General features: G+C 43.6%; 1 protein-coding gene across 2 annotated transcripts in view; it reads right to left on the bottom strand.

Annotated features, from left to right (window-relative positions):
• The window catches only part of gabrr2a (gamma-aminobutyric acid type A receptor subunit rho2a), an 84,453-nt gene extending 63,799 nt beyond the window's left edge, over positions 1-20,654 (bottom strand). Inside the window, exons 1-2 of one of the 2 annotated variants that reach the window (XM_085257705.1) lie at positions 19,978-20,654; positions 5,939-6,045 (exon numbers count right to left, since the gene is read on the bottom strand). In XM_085257705.1, the coding sequence (XP_085113831.1) occupies positions 5,939-6,045; positions 19,978-20,099 (229 nt within the window). In that variant the 5' untranslated portion in view covers positions 20,100-20,654. The remainder of the gene's footprint in view (positions 1-5,938; positions 6,046-19,977) is intronic. The other variant, XM_085257706.1, reaches the window with a different exon arrangement.
• Between the last annotated feature and the right edge of the window lie 1,281 nt (positions 20,655-21,935).

The raw sequence follows: 21,935 nt of genomic DNA, 5'->3' as shown, positions 1-21,935 counted from the left end.
TATCAATATGATGAGACACATTTAATTTTTTATTTTTTGTTTTCAGGTGTGGAAAAGTGGAAAGCAGAAAAAGAAAACACAATGTCTGTGTTTAATTTTCACCAGCATCTGTAGAGCTCTTTACCAAATACTGATATGTGTTTTGCATCTGGGCACTTTGGGCACAACACGTTCTCACTCCCAAAGCGTAACATTTTACGCTAGGTGACGATATATTACGTTCCGGGCACCCAACACGTCCCTATATTATGAGATTGGAAAAATGAGGAAACACGAGAATCGTTCAGAATGAATTTACACATGTATGTTTGTTTTACTTAAATCGCTTTGGAAAGACTATCTAACGTCATTAAAGTGCTGGTTAGGGTTAGGGCTGGAATACATGGCTGGAATGTGTATTACAGCGGGAGCGTCATTCTACTGGATTTCATCCGTAACCCGGCGCGTAGCATAAGAACGCGAAAGGTGACCTTCCGCGTTCCTCAGGAATGCCTTGGGACTTGACAAATCGTCAGTATATTACGCTTCAGGAGCGAAAACGGACTGTTGGGCATTGAAGCTCTGCTTACAGGGGTTCTTTTCTGGTCATTTTAATTTCCTTCAATAATGAGCCAATATTGTTGTTCTTCTGGCAAGACCAGTCTCAAATGACATGAGGAAAAAACGCTTTGCATTTGTCATGTCACTTGTATGATAATGTCGTCATCTATAAGAGGATTGTCCCCTAATAGCAGGGTTGCACAGTTTGATCCTCAACTGTTTCTGTATGAAACCTAAGCCAGACCTACTCATTGAGTGTGCATGTTTTCATGTTCATGTAATAACTTTGAAACTGTATCCTCTGGTAAACTCTACATTTTCTGAAAAGAACACAATTCTTATGCTATTCTTAGTAGATCATACAACAAACCATTCCAAGCCCATATATCAAATGATCTCACTGATGGACTTTCAATCCTTCTCCCTTCTCGGTGGATTAAAAACAAGCTTAATGTGTTACTTTACCAAGGATTAAGAGAAATCATGCACCACACCCACAATCCCCACTCCCAACCCTCTCCTCAATCTTCTCCCCTGCCCATCCTCCCTATACTACAGCAAGTGGCATTGGTCTGTACCAATGCCACAGATCTGTATCTGATGATATCTGAGTATTTGTATCTATAAAATGGTCTTGGAGTGCAGGGATTACTTTGCTTGAACTTAATGCAAATGGGGTTGTAAGATATGAAAGCTGTGGAAAGCAGTGTTAATCAAGAAAGCTTTTGGACATGAATTTGGTAAATGGTCGATGGTCAATGTCCGACTTTCTTTTGCTTTTTTGTGTGTTCACTGTTCTTTTTGCACTGGACAAGTGTTGTGCGCTGTTAACATACACGAGACAGGCACTACTAGACATTGGCAACTCACACAATTATCTGGACTCTACTCTTTTCTTACCCCTGGAGCTTTCCGCTCTACCACCGGAACTTACAGCCATTGTTTTCCCGCGGCAGCCACCGCCACCACTCCCAGGAAGGCCACGAAGCACGAAGCCCAAGTGAGCCAGCCGACCCCAGGAGAGCACTTTGGAGACAGTGACGCAAACAAGGCAATAGGGGTGGGCTCCATGCTAGGCTAAAAGCTCAGGCTAGCCAACCACCTCTTACTAGCCAATGTGCGGTCCCTGGAAAACAAACTCGACGAAATATGAGCCAGGATCACAACACAGCAGGAGATAAGAGAATGCTGTGCTCTTATTTTCACCGAGACCTGGCTTTCAGATAAAGTCCTGGAATGTGCCGTCCAGTTGCAGACTCACTCTGTACACTGGAGAATCCGGTAAGGCTTTTGGGGGAGGTCTATGTGCATTTATTAACAACTCGTGGTGTGGAGACGTGCAGACTGTCTACAAGTACTGTTCGCCAAACGTGGAGTTTCTAATGCTGAAATGCCGCTCTTACTATCTGCCGCGGGAGCTCTCAGCTGTGTTTTTGGCCATTGTTTACATCCCGCCACGAGCTGACTTCGCAGCAGCGCTCGGCAAACTCCACGAAGTCATCAGCGCATTAGAGAAAACTGCAGTATGCCTACTGGCCCAACAGGTCCACGTCAGACACCATCGCTGCTGCCACTACTCACTCTCCCGCCTGGAAAATAATGACTCCTACATCAGGGTACTCTTTGTTGATTATAGCTCCGCCTTCAACACAGTCATCCCTCAAAAACTCATCCACAAACTGTCTACACTCGGCCTGCACCCCACCCTCTGTGACTGGCTACAGAACTTTTTGACTGGCAGGCCTCAGTCTGTCTGGATCGGCAACAGGACTTCAGCCAGCATTACAACAAACACTGGAGTTCCACAGGGTCATACTGAAGTTCACGGATGACACTGCAGTGATCTGTCGCATCACTGGAAGGGACGAAGTGGCTTATAGGAGAGAGGTGGCCGGTCTGGTGTCATGATGTGAGGACAACAAACTCACCCTCAAAACTGATAAAACAAAGGAGATGATAGTGGACATGAGGAAGAAGACGAGGCCTCACCAGCCGCTGTTTATCCGGGAGAGTGAAGTGGAGAGGTTGAGCAGCTTTAGGTATCTGGGCCTTCATATCAGTGAGGACCTCACCTGGACACTGAACACCACACAGTGGTCAAGAAGGCTCACCAGCAGCTGTATTTCCCGAGGAGCCTGAGGAAAATTTGGTATGTCAGCCAAGATCCTCAGCAGCTTCTACAGCTGCATTGTGGAGAGCACATTGACCAGCTGCATCATGCATGGTACGGCAGCACTACTGCTATGGACCGCAAACGCCTGCAGAGAGTGATAACAACTGCGGAGAGGATCACCAGGACCTCACTTGTCTTCATTTACTTATTTTGTACTTATTTATCTTTCAGTATTTTTTATCCTTATTTTTACCTTATTTATCTTAATATCTTGTCTTATTTTTATCCTTATTTATCTTGTTCCTTCAACCCTACCTAACTTGGCATTAGAAGAAGAAGAATTTCATTGCACAGAGAAATGCTATTTCTTCTGTACACATGACAATAAACATTTTGAATCTTTGAATGGTAACTTTATTGCCCCCAATGGGACATTGATTTGTAGTATGTCAACACATCAATAACACACACACACACACACACACACACACACACACACAAAGAAACATCCCAAATGTTATCAGTAGCATCAACAAAGTGCAATGTGCAGTAGTGATGGCAACAACACTTATGGCTTAGTGTTATTGAGCATAACAATAGCAGCAGGTATAAAAGACACTCTATGTCTCTCGGTCTTCCCTACGGCACTTTATACCAGCGACCTGAGGGAAACAGGTGAAAGTCTCTAAAGAGAGGATGGTCTGAACATGACATGACAGAGGTTGCCTTCCTCAGCACTGGGCTGATTAAAACAGATTCAATAAAACTTTTATAAAAAAGGTAATCATCTGAGGTGAAACGTTAAAATCTCCTTAAAAAGTACAATCGTTGTTTTACCTTTTTTTCCCTGTAGAGTCAAAATGTGACTCAAAGGACAGAGCCTTATCAAGAGCAACCTCCAAATACTTATGACTATCCACCAGTTCAATGGCTGCACCATTTACTACTGTTGGAGGGGGGCTTCCTGAAGTAAATTACCATGTCCTTAGTTTGTAAGGTTTTGATCTTTAAGGACTGATCACACCAAGAAGCAAACTCATCCACAGCAGGTCCATGGGAATACTCTTCACCATGAAGGACGCGTACAATGACTGTGTCATCTGCATATTTAATGAAATGCCTTTCAGCCTGTGTACTATGACAGTCATTAGTGTACAAAATATATAGCAGGGGAGAGAGAAAACAAAGCTGTGGTGAACCAGTGGAAGAATTCAGCTGATTGGAAAAACAGCCGTTTACTCTCACACACACTGAGATCTGTCAGTTAAAAAGTCTAAAATCCAACCAACAAGATTAAAATCACGTTTAAACTGGTTAAGAAGCTTATCAGCTAGGAGATGTAGCTGGATATTATTAAATGCTGAAGAAAAGTCAATAAATAGGTGCCAGTCATGGGCTTTGGCCCCATCCAGATGGTGATATAGGAAAATCAGTGGGATTGTATCAAGAAGAAAAGTGTACTTTACTGGCAGTCAAGCCTTCATGAGTCAAAGCTTTGAGTTTCTAAGCAATAGTTTACTGATTGGTACTGTGAAATTAAATAAAATCCATAATGATGCATTTGGTTGGTTTGACTCTATTAAAGAAGAAGAATCAGCTTTAATTGCTTTCCACCTGTCTCCTGTACAGAGATGTGGGTGGATGTTAACGTACAAATAACTTAATAAAATCTCCACTGAGTTTTAAGGACACCACAAAAATTGGACTCTGGAAAAGAGACACAATTCCACCAAGACCTAAGCGTAAATTTCTGTATATACTCAAGTTTATCAATTAAATATTATTATGTTTATCTAACCTATTACAAGTAGATTAAAAAAATATATTTTAACTAGTAACTCAAAAAGGTTTAAACATCAGAAGGAAAAAAATTGTGTGACAAGGTCTGACTCAGGTGTTGGGGAACCTGTAAACAATGATGAGTAGTGGGGTACTGGAATAAGAAGGGAGTTACATGAAGAGGATGTGAGACCTATGGAAGCGTTGATACCCAGCATCAGGACTGACAGTGAATTCAACAAGTAGCTTAGTGTTCCAAGATTTGGAAGAAGCAACTGCTGTTACAACTGCGGATCAATGAGGTACAACACAAATGCTACGACAAAGGGGAGCCAGGACGTCTGGTCAGTGGGGAGATTTCAACCCCAGCCAAGATTTGATACCATGGTTAACTACTGAAGGTGTGTTAAGTGTGAGAGCTGCTCACCTGAGAGATAGGAAAGTATAAGAAAGCTGGACCTGGACACTATGTGGCAGATTACCAAGACTCTATAACGTATCCTCTGAAGGTCTACTACAGGACGTGAATGCAGCATTACAGACTACACCTACTGTGACCATCACCAAAACCAATCAGCTGATCTACACCAAAGCAGCAGTGATCACAGAGATGCTTGGCTATAAGACAAACTGCCACAAGTACCCTCTATGGAGAAAAGGACTAGAGGAGAGTGTGGAGGGAAGTAAGCCAACTATTGATACTGCAGAAAGGTGTGATGAAGAAAGGGTTGCTTAAGAAGTACAGCAAGCTGTCCATGCCTTAGGCGTTGAAAACTGCCAAGGAAAGACTCTCAGCCTTGGCCAGTCACTTATAGAGGTATACCAGAGAGAAAGGAGGCAGGAGAATAAACCAGCTGTACTCCATTGAACTATCTAAGGTGTATTCTCAGTGGCAGGGCAACAATATGCGAACAGCCCCACCAAGGCTGGAGACAGAGCAATACTGGAAAAGCGTGAGGGAGAAGGACGCAACCCATAACATCAATGCTCAGTGGCTAGTGGATCTAAGAGCAGACCACAGCAACCTCCCTGAAAAGGATCCAGTAGCCTCTGGTAGAACAAATAAACCAGTAATGGCTAACTGAAGTTCTGATCCCAAAGGATCCCCAGAAGGTCCCATCAACTACTGGCCAATAACCTACCATGTGTTCCTGTGAGAATTACAAGATCTGGGCAATCAACACTTATGGCCTATCATGCACAAACCTGAAAAAGCTTATTACCATGCATGGAGGGTTTAGGGTTTGGTGAGACATGCCCAGAACACCTCCCAGGGACCAGATAGTCCACAACAACAGGAGAAATACCCCATACTCTTGACACTCTCTTTACCTGCTCCCTACTCTCACTACAGATCACAATTTTTCTGCAAACACCATAGACACTTGTCCATTACCATTGCAAGAAGCAGCTCAATGCTAATCCCTTATGTAATTCAACCCTGACTTTTAATCAACATCTAATGCTATGTGAAAGACAAACAAAAGCAGAAATTTCTACACCTACCTCCAAATGCTGGCCTCATGGTGAAGTCATGGTCATCTACTTTGAGCAGGTGTTCTGTCTTCATTTTGCGAGATTTCGTCACATCTGGAGGCTTCTTTGACAAGGAGCTACAGCAGGATGACAGTCACTGTCAGATAGCTGATTTAAACAGTTTTGATTATTAAGAATTAAAAAATAATGCACCAGGAAAGAATGGTACAAAATAATATGCACTGAATAAGAAATGTATGAACTGATTTATGCCGATATGATTGATGATTGAAAAGTTCAGTTCAACATAAGCAAATCAGTCACTCTGTTTGACACCAGAGTGATTGAGTTTATTGTTTGTACTGTTTGTACAATTACAGTATTTGTGTTTTTGTTGAGTAGAGGCCATGCTGGGGTATTGTAAATGGCCTGCATTTGTAAATGGTCTGCATTTGTATAGCGCTTTTCTAGTCCATAGGACCCCAAAGCGCTTTACACTACATTCAGTCATCCACCCATTCACACACACATTCACACACTGGCGATAGCAAGCTACATTGTAGCCACAGCTGCCCTGGGGCGCACTGACAGAGGCGAGGCTGCCGGACACAGGCGCCACCGGGCCCTCTGACCACCACCAGTAGGCAAACACGGGGTTAGTATCTTGCACAAGGATATTTGGCATGCAGCCAGGATGCAGCCTGGGATCAAACCACCGACCTTCTGATTAGTGGCTGACCTGCTCTGCCACCTGAGCTACAGTGTATTGCTTTACACATTGGTTAAATTCAATTCAATTCAGTCTTATTCAAATTGTGCCAAATCACAACAACAGTTGCCTCAAGCCATGTGTTGTAATGACTCCTCTGTTAGAGCATTCATTTGTGGCTTAAAAAGGAGAAAACCTACCTGGCCCTGTGTGAAAAAGTAATTGCCCCTCTTGTTAAATCAGGATTGAACTGTAATTGTCCACATTTTTTGGAAAGCTAAGTCCTGATTACTTGCAGATCTGGCAGAAATCACTCAAATAGAACATGTCTGAAAAAGTGAAGCAGGCTAAAAGATCTCAAAAAGTATCCTCGATCTAAAGAAACAGCTGAGTAATAAAGTTAGACTTCTATCAGTCTGGAAAGGGTCACAAAGCCATCTGTAAGGCTTTGAGAACTCCACAGTGAGAGCCATTATGCACAAATAAAGAAAACAAGGAATAGTGGTGAACCTTCCCAGTGCCATGATTCCACTGTGTGGCAGGCAGGATTAGGACCCAAATGCAGGACTTCGTACACATGAGGATGAACTAAAAAAAGGCAGCTTTATTTTGCTGAAAAACCATAGAATACTAAACTGGAAAACTTGAAACTAAGACTAGGGAATGGAAAACTAGGAGTTACAAAGGAACACGAAGCACAGGAAATCACACAGCTACGAGGGACGATGTGACAACAAGCTCATGCAGATGGTCATAGTCAGATGCGACCAAAATCAAGCTCTTTGGCATTCAATTCAATTTTTTCAATTTTATTTATACAGCGCCAAATCAACAGTTGCCTCAAGGTGTTTTATATTGTAAGGTAGACCCTGCAATAATACATAATAATAGACTGCATTTATATAGCGCTTTTCTAGGCACCCAAAGCACTTTACAAATCCACTATTCATTCACTCTCACATTCACACACTGGTGGAGGCAGCTACAGTTGTAGCCACAGCTGCCCTGGGGCAGACTGACAGAAGCGATGCTGCCATATCGTGCCATCAGCCCCTCTGGCCAACACCAGTAGGCGGTAGGGTAAAGTGTCTTGCCCAAGGACACAACGACCAGGACGGAGAGAGTAGGGGGATTGAACCGGCAACCTTCCAGTTACAGATGAGCTTCCCAATCCCCTGAGCCACGGTCGCCTCAGAGAAAAATACAGAGAAAAACCCAAATATCATGACCCCTTATGAGCAAGCACTTTGTTGACAGTGAGAAGGAAAATCTCCCTTTTAACAGGAAGTAACCTCCAGCAGAACCAGGCTCAGGGAGGGGCGGGCCATCTGCTTCGACCGGTTGGGGTGAGAGAAGGAAGAGGGATAAAAGACATGCTTTGGAAGAGAGACAGAGATTAATAAGAAGTACATTTCAATGCAGAGGTCTATCTGGCAGGCAGGATGCAGGACTCAAACTCAAAAGGTGAACTTAAAGTGGCAACCTTATTTGCTAAAAAAACAAAAAAAAAAAACATCCTTCATAATATAACTTACAGAAAACAAACCAAAAACCTAGAGCATAAAACTAAGGATAAAACACTGAGAAATTAGAAGTGTAAAAAGACCAGAAACACGACAAAGGGCAAAGGAAAACTCAGGGCTTAAATACATAAGGGAGTAATGATGGAATGGGAAACAGGAGGGGAACACAGCTGGGACTAAAGGGGAAGCAATACTAGATACAGTGACACGGGACAAGGGACCGTCAAAGTAAAACAGGAAACATGAGACAATCACAAAGACACAAACTAGACTCTGAGACACAGAAACACAACTGACATGGGAAACAGGGAACGTGGAGACGAGTGACTAGAAATGGGACACAGGGAAGACAAAGTAACAGAAACCTAAATTCTAGGAACTAAAAATAAAACACAAGCAGAAGACGATAATGAGAAAATCAAAACCGTGAATAACAATAATCAAGGAATATAAATTAATCCACAACCACAAAACACTGGGTTGCAGACCCAATTAACACATAAGTGAGAAAGGTGATTGAAGAAGAAAGTGCATCATGGGAATCCTCCAGCAGCCTACACCTATTGCAGCATAACTAAGGGAGGATTCAGGATCACCTGGTCCAGCCCTAACTATATGCTTTAGCAAAAAGGAAAGTTTGAAGCCTAATCTTAAAAGTAGAGATAGTGTCTGTCTCCTGAATCCAAACTTTAAGCTGGTTCCACAGAAGAGGGGCCTGAAAACTGAAGGCTCTGCCTCCCATTCTACTTTTAAATACTCTAGGAACAACAAGTAAATCTGCAGCGTGAGAGTGAAGTGCTCTAATAGGGTGATATGGTACTACAAGGTCATTAAGATAAGATGGGGCCTGATTATTTAAGAGCCTGTACGTGAGGAGCAGGATTTTGAATTCAATTCTGGATTTAACAGGAAGCCAATGAAGGGAAGCCAATATAGGAGAAATCTGCTCTCTCTTTCTAGTCCCTGTCAGGACTCTTTCTGCAGCATTTTGGATTAACTGAAGGCTTTTCAGGGAGTTTTTAGGACATCCTGATAATAATGAATTACAGTAGTCCAGCCTAGGGCTGCTCGATTATGGCAAAAATGATAATCACGATTATTTTTTACTGAAATTGAGATCTTGATTATTTGACGACATTTATTTAACCCTTACGACCTACTATAGAACCAAGTCCGCCAGAGCTTATATTATTTTTTTTACATGTTGTAGTGCCATTTGTGGGAGCATTTCAAGTTGCTATACAACTATTATAGCCCATATTTTAATAATATGTATGCGTTAAGTCCATAGTAACTACATTAATTGCAAAAAAGTGCAATAAACTACGAAAAAATTAAATCATTTTTGTTTTGTTTTTTACATATATTTCTACTTGGAGAAATTTAAGAGGTTTATCCCTCAAAACTTTAAATACAAAAAAGTTGCAAAAAATAGTTTACAACAACAGGAAATTTATTTTGAGTGTCTTCATAGTTTTATTTTGGAGATACACCAATTTTTATATACTGCAGGAAAAACGAAAAAACAATCCTATGATGCAAATTTGCAAAGAAAACAGCATGTGCATCAAAATAAACTATTTCCAGCAGTGCAATTCGAGTTCTAAGCATCACAGAAACTATTCAGAAAAGTCAAACATGACTTATAAAACACCAGTATAGGCTTTTAAGGCCTACAAGTAAAAAACTACATTTTCCGCGAAAATGACGTCATTTCCGTTTTCGGGCAGGAAATGGCGGACATACGCGATAATTCACACTGACTTCTGTTTCACTGTTGGAAGTGTTACGAACAGCTAATCGGATCGGCAAAGCGTGTTTCTGGAATATTATGTTTTTGTTCCTGCAAGCGCTTTTTATGCAATTTTTGCAAAGCTTTATGTGGAAGGAAACCGTGACCGAGGACAAGCTGATGTCATAAGATGTAAGTACAACTCCTCTGGTTTCATATGCAAAAAAAAATTATTGCCCTAGCTTACAGGGCTCAGGGTTCTTCAGGGATTTAAAAATAGTTACACAAAACGGAGCGTGCAGCTCTGACCGGCTTTAAAGGGTTAACAATAACAATGTATTGAATAATGACTTTAAAAAATAATATAAAATAGTGTGCAACACCACTGAAGTTTTTTTTTAACCTCTCTTTTCAACCAACGGCAGTCACTCTCCTCTCCAAATAACTTCTGCTTAGCTTTCCGAGCTTCCCTCGGGTCCTCTTAATCAGCGGTCTCCACCCTTTTTTGCGCCACGGATCGGTTTATGCCCGACAATATTTTCACGGACCGGCCTTTAAGGTGTTGCGGATAAATGAGGGAGGGGCTAATAATCGGCTCAGTCATTTTTAATGATCGTTGAAAGCCCAGATCGTAATCGTGATTAAAATTCGATTAATTGAGCAGCCCTAGTCCAGCCTAGAAGTAATAAATGCATGAACTAGTTTTTCAGCGCCACTCTGAGACAGGATATTTCTAATTTTAGAGATACTGCCCAGATGGAAGAAAGCAGTCCTACATACTTGTTAAATATGTGCGTTGAAGAACATGTCCTGGTCAAAAATGACTCCAAGGTTCCTCACAGTGTTACTGGAGGCCAAGGTAATGCCATCCAGAGTAAGAATCTGGTTAGATACCATATTTCTATTTCAGGGTCGACTACAATAACCTCAGTTTGATCTGAATTTAGAAGCAAAAAATTACAGGTCATCCAGATCTTTATGTCTTTAAGACATTCCTGCAGTTTAACTAATTGGTGTGTTATTTGGTTTCAGAGATAGATAAAGTTGTGTGTCATCTGCATAGCAGTGAAACTCTATGCTATGCCTTCTGATGATAGGCATCAACTCAACTTGCCATGTTTGTAGGAGGAGGAATGCTGCCTATAATTTCAAGAACACCATCCCCAGCCTCAAACACGAAGGTGGAAAATTATACTTTGGGGGTGTTTTTCTGCCACGGGGACAGGAAAACTGCACCGCATAAAAGGGAGGATGGATGGGGCCATGTACCATTACATCTTGGGTGAGAACTTCCTTCTTCAGCCAGGGCATTGAAAATGGGTCGTGGGTGGTGTATTCCAGCATGACAATGATCCAAAACACATGGCGAAGGCAACAATGAATTGGCTCAAGAAGAAGCATATCAAGGTCTTGGAGTGGCCTAGTCAGTCTCCAGACCTTAATCCAATAGAAAATCTGTGGAGGGAGCTAAAGGTTCGAGTTGTATATTGGGTTACATCAAGGAAAAGTCAGCTCAGAATAACATCTCTGAGCGAAAGTTGGATTACATCGTGGAACAGCTCACTGCAGTCGTGAGTTCTCAGAATCGGCTCTCTGAGCACAAGAATGACAAGACCACGGACCGCAAGTTTGGTAGCTCGCGGTTCTCCAACGGGAGATTGAGAGACCAGTGTCGGAGTGTTAAAGAACAGCTTTGAAATTCTCATGAGCTGCTCGCATAAAAGAAAAATCAACAACATCAACAACATCAACATCAAATGCGGATACCCCCTCGGCGCCAGCTGTGGGCTCAAGGCTGGAGTCGAACAAAAACTCCCTGGTAACGACTGTGTTTAGACTGTTCTTCCCACTCTATGCAAGGCCACCTGGTTTGGCTGGAAGACTGTTTACTTAGCATGATAGGGCGGAGGACACTTTCTCAGCTGAACTATGGACACACACACACATACATTTACACTGATAAGCACTCACACATCCCCCCTTCCCTTCCAATGCCTTCGATGCTTGTTGCCTCCTGGGAACACGAGGCGGGTCTGGGCCTGCGCTGGAGAGTCGGCGCAGTGACAGGATGGCTGCTGTGTTGCCTGGGATTACTCCTTATCCCCTACCCAACCCTGTTGCTGGTCACGTGCTCTCTATAATGTTGTACTGTGGACATTTAAGTGCTTTCTGTGCAGAGGAGTTTTTTTGTTTCCTGTTCTCATGCTGTCCTCTATAGCCCAGCATGAGTAGAGGTCTCTTTTTTTCCTCTTGTACTTTCCCATTGTAGTGTATATTTCAGTGTTTTTTTTCTGTAATGCAACTGTTCTCTGACTTGTATTCCCATGTGATGTCTGTGTTGTGTGTGTAAGGTCAGGGGGCGGGTTCATTCCACTGCAGGGCAACCTGCCACTGCATGTGGCGAATAAAATTTGAACTTGAACTTGCCAAACAACAGCCACGAAACATGGACTTGGAGAGGATGTGCAAAAAGGAATGGGGCAAAATTTCCCCTGAGATGTGTGAAAAACTTCTGGGCAAATACAAGACACATCTGACCTCTGTGACTGCCAACAAAAGTTTTGCCAACAAGTACTAAAGCACGTTTTGCAAAGGGAGCAAATACTTATTTCTATCATGAAAATGCAAATTAATTTATGACTTTTTTGAAATGCATTTTTCTGGATTTTTTTGTTATTGTTCTGTCTCTCACTGTTCAAATAAACTTACCAGCTGGGGTTCAAATAATTTTTTCCCTGACTGTACTTAGGAACAACATGCAAATAAAACTACATTAGGCCCAAACAACCGCCCAGTTTTAAACAAAACACTAATAACACAACAGTAGCAGAGAGGATGAGGCTGTCATGGTTTAAGATGGAGCCTGAGTCTGTCTACACACACACACACACACACACTGGAAAGAGGTGGAGCCATTATAAAAACAGTGAGCTCAGGTGGAGTGAAAGAACGGCTGACAGCAGCCATCCCACTTTCTACTGCAGTGAAACCTGCAGCAAGCAGAGGTGACTCTAAACGTGGGATGGGATACTAGAGCTTATTTATTTTAAGGCTTTTATAGGGTTAACTAAGGGTTGGTTTCGTGGGGGGCTTGACCGGGGACTTTGGTCATAACCTGGATCTGGGTCATAACCAAGGGCTCTGATGGCTCTTGGGTGCTGTTTTTCTTTCAGCTGCGTGCGGTAGGGCAAGTTTGATTCCTGTCTGGGGCATCTGTATCCAGTAAGGATCCTAGGCTAGACCCCCATGCTAACCAAGCCTGTGGCAGCCATGAGCGAGAGAGATAAATATGAAGTCATACTGGCTCGGATGTCGACCAGATCAACAAGCTCAGGTGTTGAGGAACCAGGGCACCCTGATGAGAAGTGAGCTACTGGAATACGAAGGCATCGGTGGGCAAGACATGAAAATAGGGTGCTGTTGGAATACTACTACACAAGTAACCCCAGCAAAAGGGGTTACATGAATAGGATGAGGGGACTATAGAATCTTTGATGCCCAACATCCACATTGACGGCAAATCAACTAGAAGCTCAGTGTTCCAGCATTCAGAGGAAGGGACTGCTCTCACAGCTAGAGATTGATGAGGTACAATACACATGCAACGGCAAGTGGGAGCCAGGATGACAGGGGGGAGATATCATCATGGAGCAATACTGGAAGAGCATATAGGAAAAGAACACAACCCACAACAGCAATGCTCAGTGGGTAGTGGATCTAAGAGGACACCACAGCAACCTCCCTGAACAAGGTCCAGTAACCATCACAGAGGCAGATATCAAGAAAGGGTCTCCAGTATGAAGAGTTGGACAGCACCAGGCCCTGATATGGTTCACGCCTACTGACAGAAGAAGCAGACTGCCACGAGCATCTGGCAGCATACAGTGGGGCAAAAAAGTATTTAGTCAGCCACCGATTGTACAAGTTCCCCCACTTAAAATGATGTCAGAGGTCAGTAATTTGCACCAGAGGTACACTTCAACTGTGAGAGACAGAATGTGAAAAAAAAATCCATGAATCCACATGGTAGGATTTGTAAAGAATTTATTCGTAAATTAGGGTGGAAAATAAGTATTTGGTCACCTCAAACAGGGAAAATCTCTGGCTCTCACAGACCTGTAACGTCCTCTGTAAGACGCTTTTCTGTCCCCCACTCGTTACCTGTATGAATGGCACCTGTTTGAACTCATCATCTGTATAAAAGACACCTGTCCACAGCCTCAAACAGTCAGACTCCAAACTCCGCCATGGCCAAGACCAAAGAGCTTTCGAAGGACACCAGGAAAAGTATTGTAGACCTGCACCAGACTGGGAAGAGTGAATCTACAATAGGCAAGCAGCTTGGTGTGAAAAAATCAACTGTGGGAGCAATCATCAGAAAATGGAAGACATACAAGACCACTGATAATCTCCCTCGATCTGGGGCTCCACGCAAGATCTCATCCCGTGGGGTCAAAATGATCATGAGAACAGTGAGCAAAGATCCCAGAACCACACGGGGGCACCTGGTGAATGACCTGCAGAGAGCTGGGACCAAAGTAACAAAGGTCACCATCAGTAACACACTACAACGGCAGGGAATCAAATCCCGCAGTGCCAGACGTGTTCCGCTGCTGAAGCCAGTGCATGTCCAGGCCCGTCTGAAGTTTGCCAGAGAGCACATGGATGATACAGCAGAGGATTGGGAGAATGTCATGTGGTCAGATGAAACCAAAGTAGAACTTTTTGGTATAAACTCAACTCGTGGTGTTTGGAGGAAGAAGAATACTGAGTTGCATCCCAAGAACACCATACCTACTGTGAAGCATGGGGGTGGAAACATCATGCTATGGGGCTGTTTTTCTGCCAAGGGGACAGGACGACTGATCCGTGTTAAGGACAGAATGAATGGGGCCATGTATCGTGAGATTTTGAGCCAAAACCTCCTTCCATCAGTGAGAACTTTGAAGATGAAACGAGGCTGTGTCTTCCAACATGACAATGATCCAAAACACACCGCCCGGGCAACAAAGGAGTGGCTCCGTAAGAAGCATTTGAAAGTCCTGGAGTGGCCTAGCCAGTCTCCAGACCTCAACCCCATAGAAAATCTGTGGCGGGAGTTGAAAGTCCGTGTTGCTCGGCGACAGCCCCAAAACATCACTGCTCTCGAGAAGATCTGCATGGAGGAATGAGCCAAAATACCAGCTACTGTGTGTGCAAACCTGGTAAAGACCTATAGTAAACGTTTGACCTCTGTTATTGCCAACAAAGGTTATGTTACAAAGTATTGAGTTGTATTTTTGTTATTGACCAAATACTTATTTTCCACCCTGATTTACGAATAAATTCTTTACAAATCCTACCATGTGGATTCATGGATTTTTTTTTCACATTCTGTCTCTCACAGTTGAAGTGTACCTCTGGTGCAAATTACTGACCTCTGTCATCATTTTAGGTGGGGGAACTTGCACAATCGGTGGCTGACTAAATACTTTTTTGCCCCACTGTAAATGAACCAGCTGCTAGTCAATGAGACACACTCGGAATAGCTAACCAAAGGCCAGACAGTGTTGATCCCTAAGGACCCCCATAAGGGACCAGTCCCATCCAACTACCATCCAATAACCTGCCTCAGCACCACATGGAAGCTCCTGTCAGGCATCATAGCAGCTAAGATGAATAGGCATATGGCTCAAAACATGAGTGGGGCACAGAAAGGAATTGGCATCGGAATGTCATTTGGACTGGAGAAGTGTTGTTGGATGATAACAAAGAGAGGGAACATAGTCAGATCTGAGGGGATTGAACCGCCAGATGGCAACATTGCAGACACAGAGGACAGCTACAAGTAGCTTCTGACCCAAGTCCAGCACCCCAAAGCTGTATGCTAAGCGAAAGAAAGGAGGCTAGGGACTGGTGAGTGTCAGTACCACAGTCCAGGATGAGACAAACATCCAAGAATATATCAGCAAGATGGCTCCAACTGACTGTGCGCTCAATGAATGCTTCAGGCAGCAGAAACCCAATAAAGAAGAGGAAGACAAGGGATCTGCATGAGGTGGCAACATATTACAGGATCAGTGTCTCCACTGGTCTACGCAAAGCGGAGCTGAAGGCCGCTCTGGTGTCTGGGTTGTTGGAGAAGAGGGTGGTTGTAATGCAAGAACCACCGAGCACACCCGGTCCGGATGGACCAAGTGCAGCGCCTCATGTTCCAAGCCAGGTCGTAGAAACGTCAGTGTGTACACCTGTGGGCCAGGGGCTGCCCGAGGGTGGGCCAATGACGCTGCCCCGTTTTGATCCGCTCTCCACCCAGTCATCAGAGGGTTTTAAGAAGGATGCTAGGCTCAAAGTCCGCCTGGCTCGTCTCCAGCTGGAAAAGGAGGAGCGTGAGAGAGAGTTCCAGCTGAGAAGGGAGTTAGAGCTTAGGCGTTTGGATGTGGAACTGGCTAGGGCTAGGGAGGTTGAGCTGAAGAAGGTGGAGGCGGAGACTAAGGTCAAGCTGCGACAGCTGAAACTCCAGCAGGCCTCCTCCCCTCCTGTGGCGGCTTCGCTGTCACAGACAGAGGTACAGTTTGATGTAGGAAGGAATAGTCGTCTGGTCCCTGTATTTCGTGACACTGAGGTGGAGATTTATTTTGAATCATTTGAGCGGATAGCAACAGCCTTGCGTTGGCCGCGGGATGCGTGGGCCATCCTGCTGTAGTGCAAGCTGGTGGGCAAGGCACAGGAAGTATGTTCCTCGTTGTCCGCTGAGTGCAGTTTGGATTACGACAAACTGAAAGGTGCTATCCTGCTAGCCTACGAACTAGTCCCCGAGGCTTATAGGCAGCGATTTCGGGGGTTGAAAAAGGTGCAGGGTCAATCCTTCCTGGATTTCGTGAGGGAAAAGAGTGTCCTCTTTGACCGATGGTGTATGGCCTGTAAAGCTGCAGACCTAGTTTCGGTACGGGAGCTAATTCTCATTGAGGAATTTAAAAATTGCATCTCCGAGCGGATGGCAGTATATCTGAATGAACAGAAAGTCTCCACTTTGCAGCAGGTCTCCACACTGGCTGACGAGTTCGCACTCGTCCATAAAGTCAGTATCATTAAGCAAGAGCGACACGACACACTAGCGAAGGCTAGCAGTGCTAGTGGTGAGCAAGGCACAAGGGGGGAGGTGCCTGTGCCTTGTCCCAGGTCAGACCGAAAATGTTTTTACTCTTTTAAATCTGGCCATTTAGTAGCAAATTGTAAGACCTACAAACAGAAACAGTCAGTCTCGAGGGCTAGGAGTGTGCCTGCTAACAAAGCTAATGCTGGCATGGTTTCAAGATCCAGAATAAAGCTCTGTTTCTTTTGCCACAAACCTGGCCACCTGATTGCTCACTGTTCAAAAGCCAACTCAAAGCAAAATCGATCTGCTTTCAAAAGAGTGAACTGTGGTTCACAAACAGACAAGGTTGCCAGTCATAGGCAACAATTGGGAGCATAATTGCTCAGTGGTGTCATTTGGTGAATGTCAGAGGTCGACTAATTCTGAGCTGCCACCTGTTGATCATCGTCCAGATGACCTACAGTGTGACAGATTGTGTGCGACACAACCATTCCAACCTGCACCTCTGGCTAACCAGCATGCCTTTCGCCATGACCCAGCGAAGAAGCGTCAGAGAAGTGTTGCTGTAAGGCCTTCTAGCTGCCTGACGGGTTCTCCATATGTGATGGCTCAAAAAACTTCTGGCTGTCACTTGGGACACTATGTTGAGGGACTTGAGCCAACCCCATTCAGTGTTTTCAACCCATCAAAAAGGTCTTGGCAGATTTGGCAGGGTATGCCTAACCATTATTATGGTGCATGGTAGGTGAGAGATTTAAGATTTGTGTAGGACATTCTGTGACAAACCACTGGTTTGTATTTATGGGAGGGGGTCTTACAGCCCTAGCCAGGCCTCCTGAAACTGCCCTTGTGTGGGTGTGGTGTTTTTTCTCCGCCTCCTCCTCTCTCTGCCCCTGTCTTCTCTTTTAGGACACACCTGCTGCTCATCTGCCCTCGTTTACCACCAATTACCCTCAGAGGTGATACAAGCTGGAGAAGAGCAGTGTGGATGTGGGAGAGGCTTCTGGTGGATTTCCTCTGTGCTGGTCAGTGTGTGAGTCTGGTCTAGGTGTGGAAAAGGCCTGCTGTGTGTGTGACCAGCCCCACCGTGCGTGGCTCTTTGTGAGTAGCTCTTAACTGAGCAGTGGTTTCACTTAGGTGACGGCGGCCTCCATTATTTTGTTTGGCCTGCCTGGTTATTGCCAAGAGCAGCGTTGCTGTCTTTTTCTGTTGAAGCCTTATAGTTGTTTTCTTTGTTGAAGTGGTCACCATGTCATTGGGTTGGCTTGTCTGATTTATCATTAAAGCAGCGTTGCTGTCTCTTTTTGTTGTTATTGTTTATATGAATATTGAGGTAATTGATTATAATAAAGATATTTTGTGTTAAATACCTCTGCCTGGCGTTCTTTTCATTTCAACCCAGATCCAACTGTTACTGTCCCCCACCCTCTTCGCCTAGCTTTCATGTGGGGACGTAACACATCATGAAAGGATAGACCCCTGCATGGTATGTACCACTGGCAGATAGAGGAAGTGGCTGACATCCAGAAGTCCTACCAGTGGCTGGACTGAAAGACAGCAAAGAGGCACTAATCATGGCCATTGATAGATCGGATGGCTGTGGCTCAGGAGCTAGAGCAGGTCATCTGCTAGTTGGAATATTGGTGGTTTGATTCCTGCTCCAGTCTACATGCCAACGTGTCTTCGGGCAAGCTACCAAAACCCCCAAGTTGCTCTCAGATAGAATGTAAATGGACTGGTTCTTATATAGCGCTTTTCTACTCTCACTGAGCGCACTCAACTCGTGCATTCACCCAATCATACCCATTGCTCACACAAGCACTTTATCTAAGGTTTTTAGTGCTTCTATCCAACATTCACTTGCATTCACACTCCAATGGATGCATCGGAGAGCAACATGGGGTTACACGCCAAGGATATTTGGTATGTAGACTGGAGGAGCCTGGGATCGAACCACCAATCGTCCGGTGAGTAGGTGACCTGCTCTACCACCTGAGCTACAGCCACCCCACAATGTCTGTGAATGCTATACAGAAAGCACTCAGGCATAGAAAAAGATGCTTGTATTAATGGATGTAATATATATAAAGCACATATAATGGAATAACGAATGGTCAAGCAAGGCAAAAAGCAGGACATAAGAACCAGTCCAATTTCAATATTGTCATGTATTTTATCCAACTAGGATCTCTGCATTGGCTTTTAGCATCTGTATAAAACTCTGATGTTTTGGTTATATTTTTGCTGAAATATAGAAAATGTTAAAGTATTGTAAATTATTTCCTGCAACCATATATCAATATCACACCATGTGCACTATATTACTTCTGCTCTTACACCACTTCTCATTAACACAGAAGTCTGTTTGCTGTTTTATGCAATTCAACAAGTTACAGATGCTTTTCTTCTTTAGAGGTCTCTGACGACCTCTCAGTGCATCCTTGAACAAGTCTCTAATTCTGAAATTTCTATTAAGAGCATTATTCAGCGAACACACGTTTGGTAGCGCACTTTGATAGTCAGCGCAGTCCATAGATTGCTGTTAAGCCATATATAAGAATAAATAGTCATAAATAATCAAAATAACCAGTACAATGATTAATAATCATAAGCAGGAGATATAATCACACTGACATTCAGCTCTGACCACACCTTATTGATGCAGTGCACAAAGTTCAGGGATTTTAAAAAACACTATTTACATCTAAAATAAATCAACGACAAAACCTTTAATTTCAACTCAAACGCCTCTACACCATTTTGATCAACACCATTCTTTGCTAAACAATTTCAACTGATTTTAGGTAGAGCAGCTGTGGTTAATGTCGCCTTAGATTAAATATTTCTAACATCACACGCCATCCATTAATCTTTAGCATCTACATTAACCATCATATCTAATGTAAGATAACTAACACATTTGTTTGTGACATAAACAGTTTTGTTAAACGTATAATTTACTAAGATGAGTCACCCACATTTCCACGTGTTAATCGTGCTTTGATTGTCTCTGTATTTTTCACTTACGTGCCATGCTTTGGGGTCTCCCCAGTACCGGCCCACCTTCGCACCCGGTGACCGTGCTTATAACATTCCCCGGTAATGGCAAAATATAGAAATAAAATCAGAGATTTGGTCAAATAACGCATCTTGACTGCGTGAATCTACCGGCGAGTCCCTTAAAAGTCCTTTTCAGACGGTTCATTACAGCAGGAATCAGTCGGTTGCTCATGGTTGTCAGCAGAGGATGGACGTTGTCTCGCTCATGGCATCACACTCTGCCTCACGAGGCAGCTGGAGAGGAACGTGTCTGTGTGTGATCCTGCACTCTGCCTGCACTTATTTCCCGCGAGCGAGAGAGCGCGAGAGGAACATCTGCAGCCTGCATGCACCGAGAGGAAACACACACATACAAGTAAGACTGCCACTGTGAGGACTGACAGATAATGAATTCCCTGTATCTATGCTAACTCCAACCTTAAACATTACTTTCTGCCGTTCTTAAAAGGTCCACCACAAACGTCAAGATGGTTCTCACAAAGACAGTTCGCGCGCGCGCGCACACACACACAGACACACACACACACAGAGCGAGAGAGAGATTATGCTGCTTGGTATGACACAAGAGAGCCAGATTATAACCCCCTCTAAATAAAAAATAAATAAAAACCTCATCACAGGAATCACGTTTCACCCAGCTCAGAGGCATGTTGGAACATTTTAAATGCAACCATTCAATGCAGCGCTGGCTGAAGCATTTCTGGGGATCTGGGCAGAAATATCCACCAAGTCACATGATATCTTATGTTGGTGTGATTTGCAGCTGTACTTAGCAGGAGACCATTTATACCCATATGGAAAAGATATATATAAATCTTTTCCATAATCTTATAAAGTTTGTATCTGCCTTGTGTGAAACTTATATGAAAAGCATATAAGAGTGAAAACAGATATAAGATCCCTTGAAAAATTATATGAAACTTGTATGTTTTGGATACTTCCTAAAACAATATATGAAAGTAATGAGAAAGTGGCCACTTTCATGAGTAAATCATGTAAGCTTTTACTATTTCTTTTCCATATGGGTATGCTGCACATGGAGCTCCATCAAAATTCTACTCCTATGACAAAGCCAACATATATTTGTATGAATAATAGTAAACAGTATGTCTTTAGGACCAATCATACATACAAAAAATAGACTAACAAATCAGTACTGATAAGTCCACTTATTTTAGGCTCTCACGTGGGATTGGCTCTCTCTGCCTTAGAGCATCACTTCCTGTTCCTGTTACAACACACAGTGGTGTTTTTTAAGGAAAAACTCACAGATAACATCTTATTTCATTGTGTGATCGTCACATGCTTTATCCAAAGTGCATTCTCTCCTGAATCACCCACTAGTTGTTTCACAGTATTTATCACTGTGTCTTTAGAGATTTGTCAGCTTAGTTTAGTTTGTAGCCGACTCGCTAGCAGCATGGCTTCTTCACCTGTCCCTCCTGCACTGTCCTGCTTCTTAGTGTGTCATATGTTTAGCTACTCATTGGCCTCCTTTAATAATAATGATATTTGTCATAAATGCAGCCTGTTTACAACTCTGTAGTCCAGGAATGCTGAACTGGAGACCTGGCTCCACGCCACTGTAGCTAACAAGGCCCCTATAGATGGTACGGCTGCATGTAGCATAGCCACCATTAGTTCTCACCCAGCAGGTTGTCCCAAGCGGCTGGTAAACAGGATTGTTGGGTGACAGTCAGGAGGAAGCATAGTCCTAAACAGAAGCCCCTGGTACGCCACCAACATGGCTTGAATCATTTTTACCCACTAAGCGGAACAAACTCTGGATTATTGGCGATTCTAATTTGAGACGTGATTCTACAGATACTAGCAACCACAGTCAATTGTCTTCCAGCGACCAGAGCAGGCGACACTGAGGGAACCCGGTAACTGCTTGTTAAAAATAAATGTAACTTCTGTAAAAT

Source organism: Mchenga conophoros, linkage group LG19 (assembly GCF_057382185.1).
Source record: "Mchenga conophoros isolate Kocher_MC1m ecotype Shallow Benthic linkage group LG19, M_conophoros_male_GT1.1, whole genome shotgun sequence".
Taxonomy (NCBI): domain Eukaryota; kingdom Metazoa; phylum Chordata; class Actinopteri; order Cichliformes; family Cichlidae; genus Mchenga; species Mchenga conophoros.
Note: the sequence above shows the minus strand (reverse complement) of the source record. Positions and strands in the feature narration are given on the sequence as shown.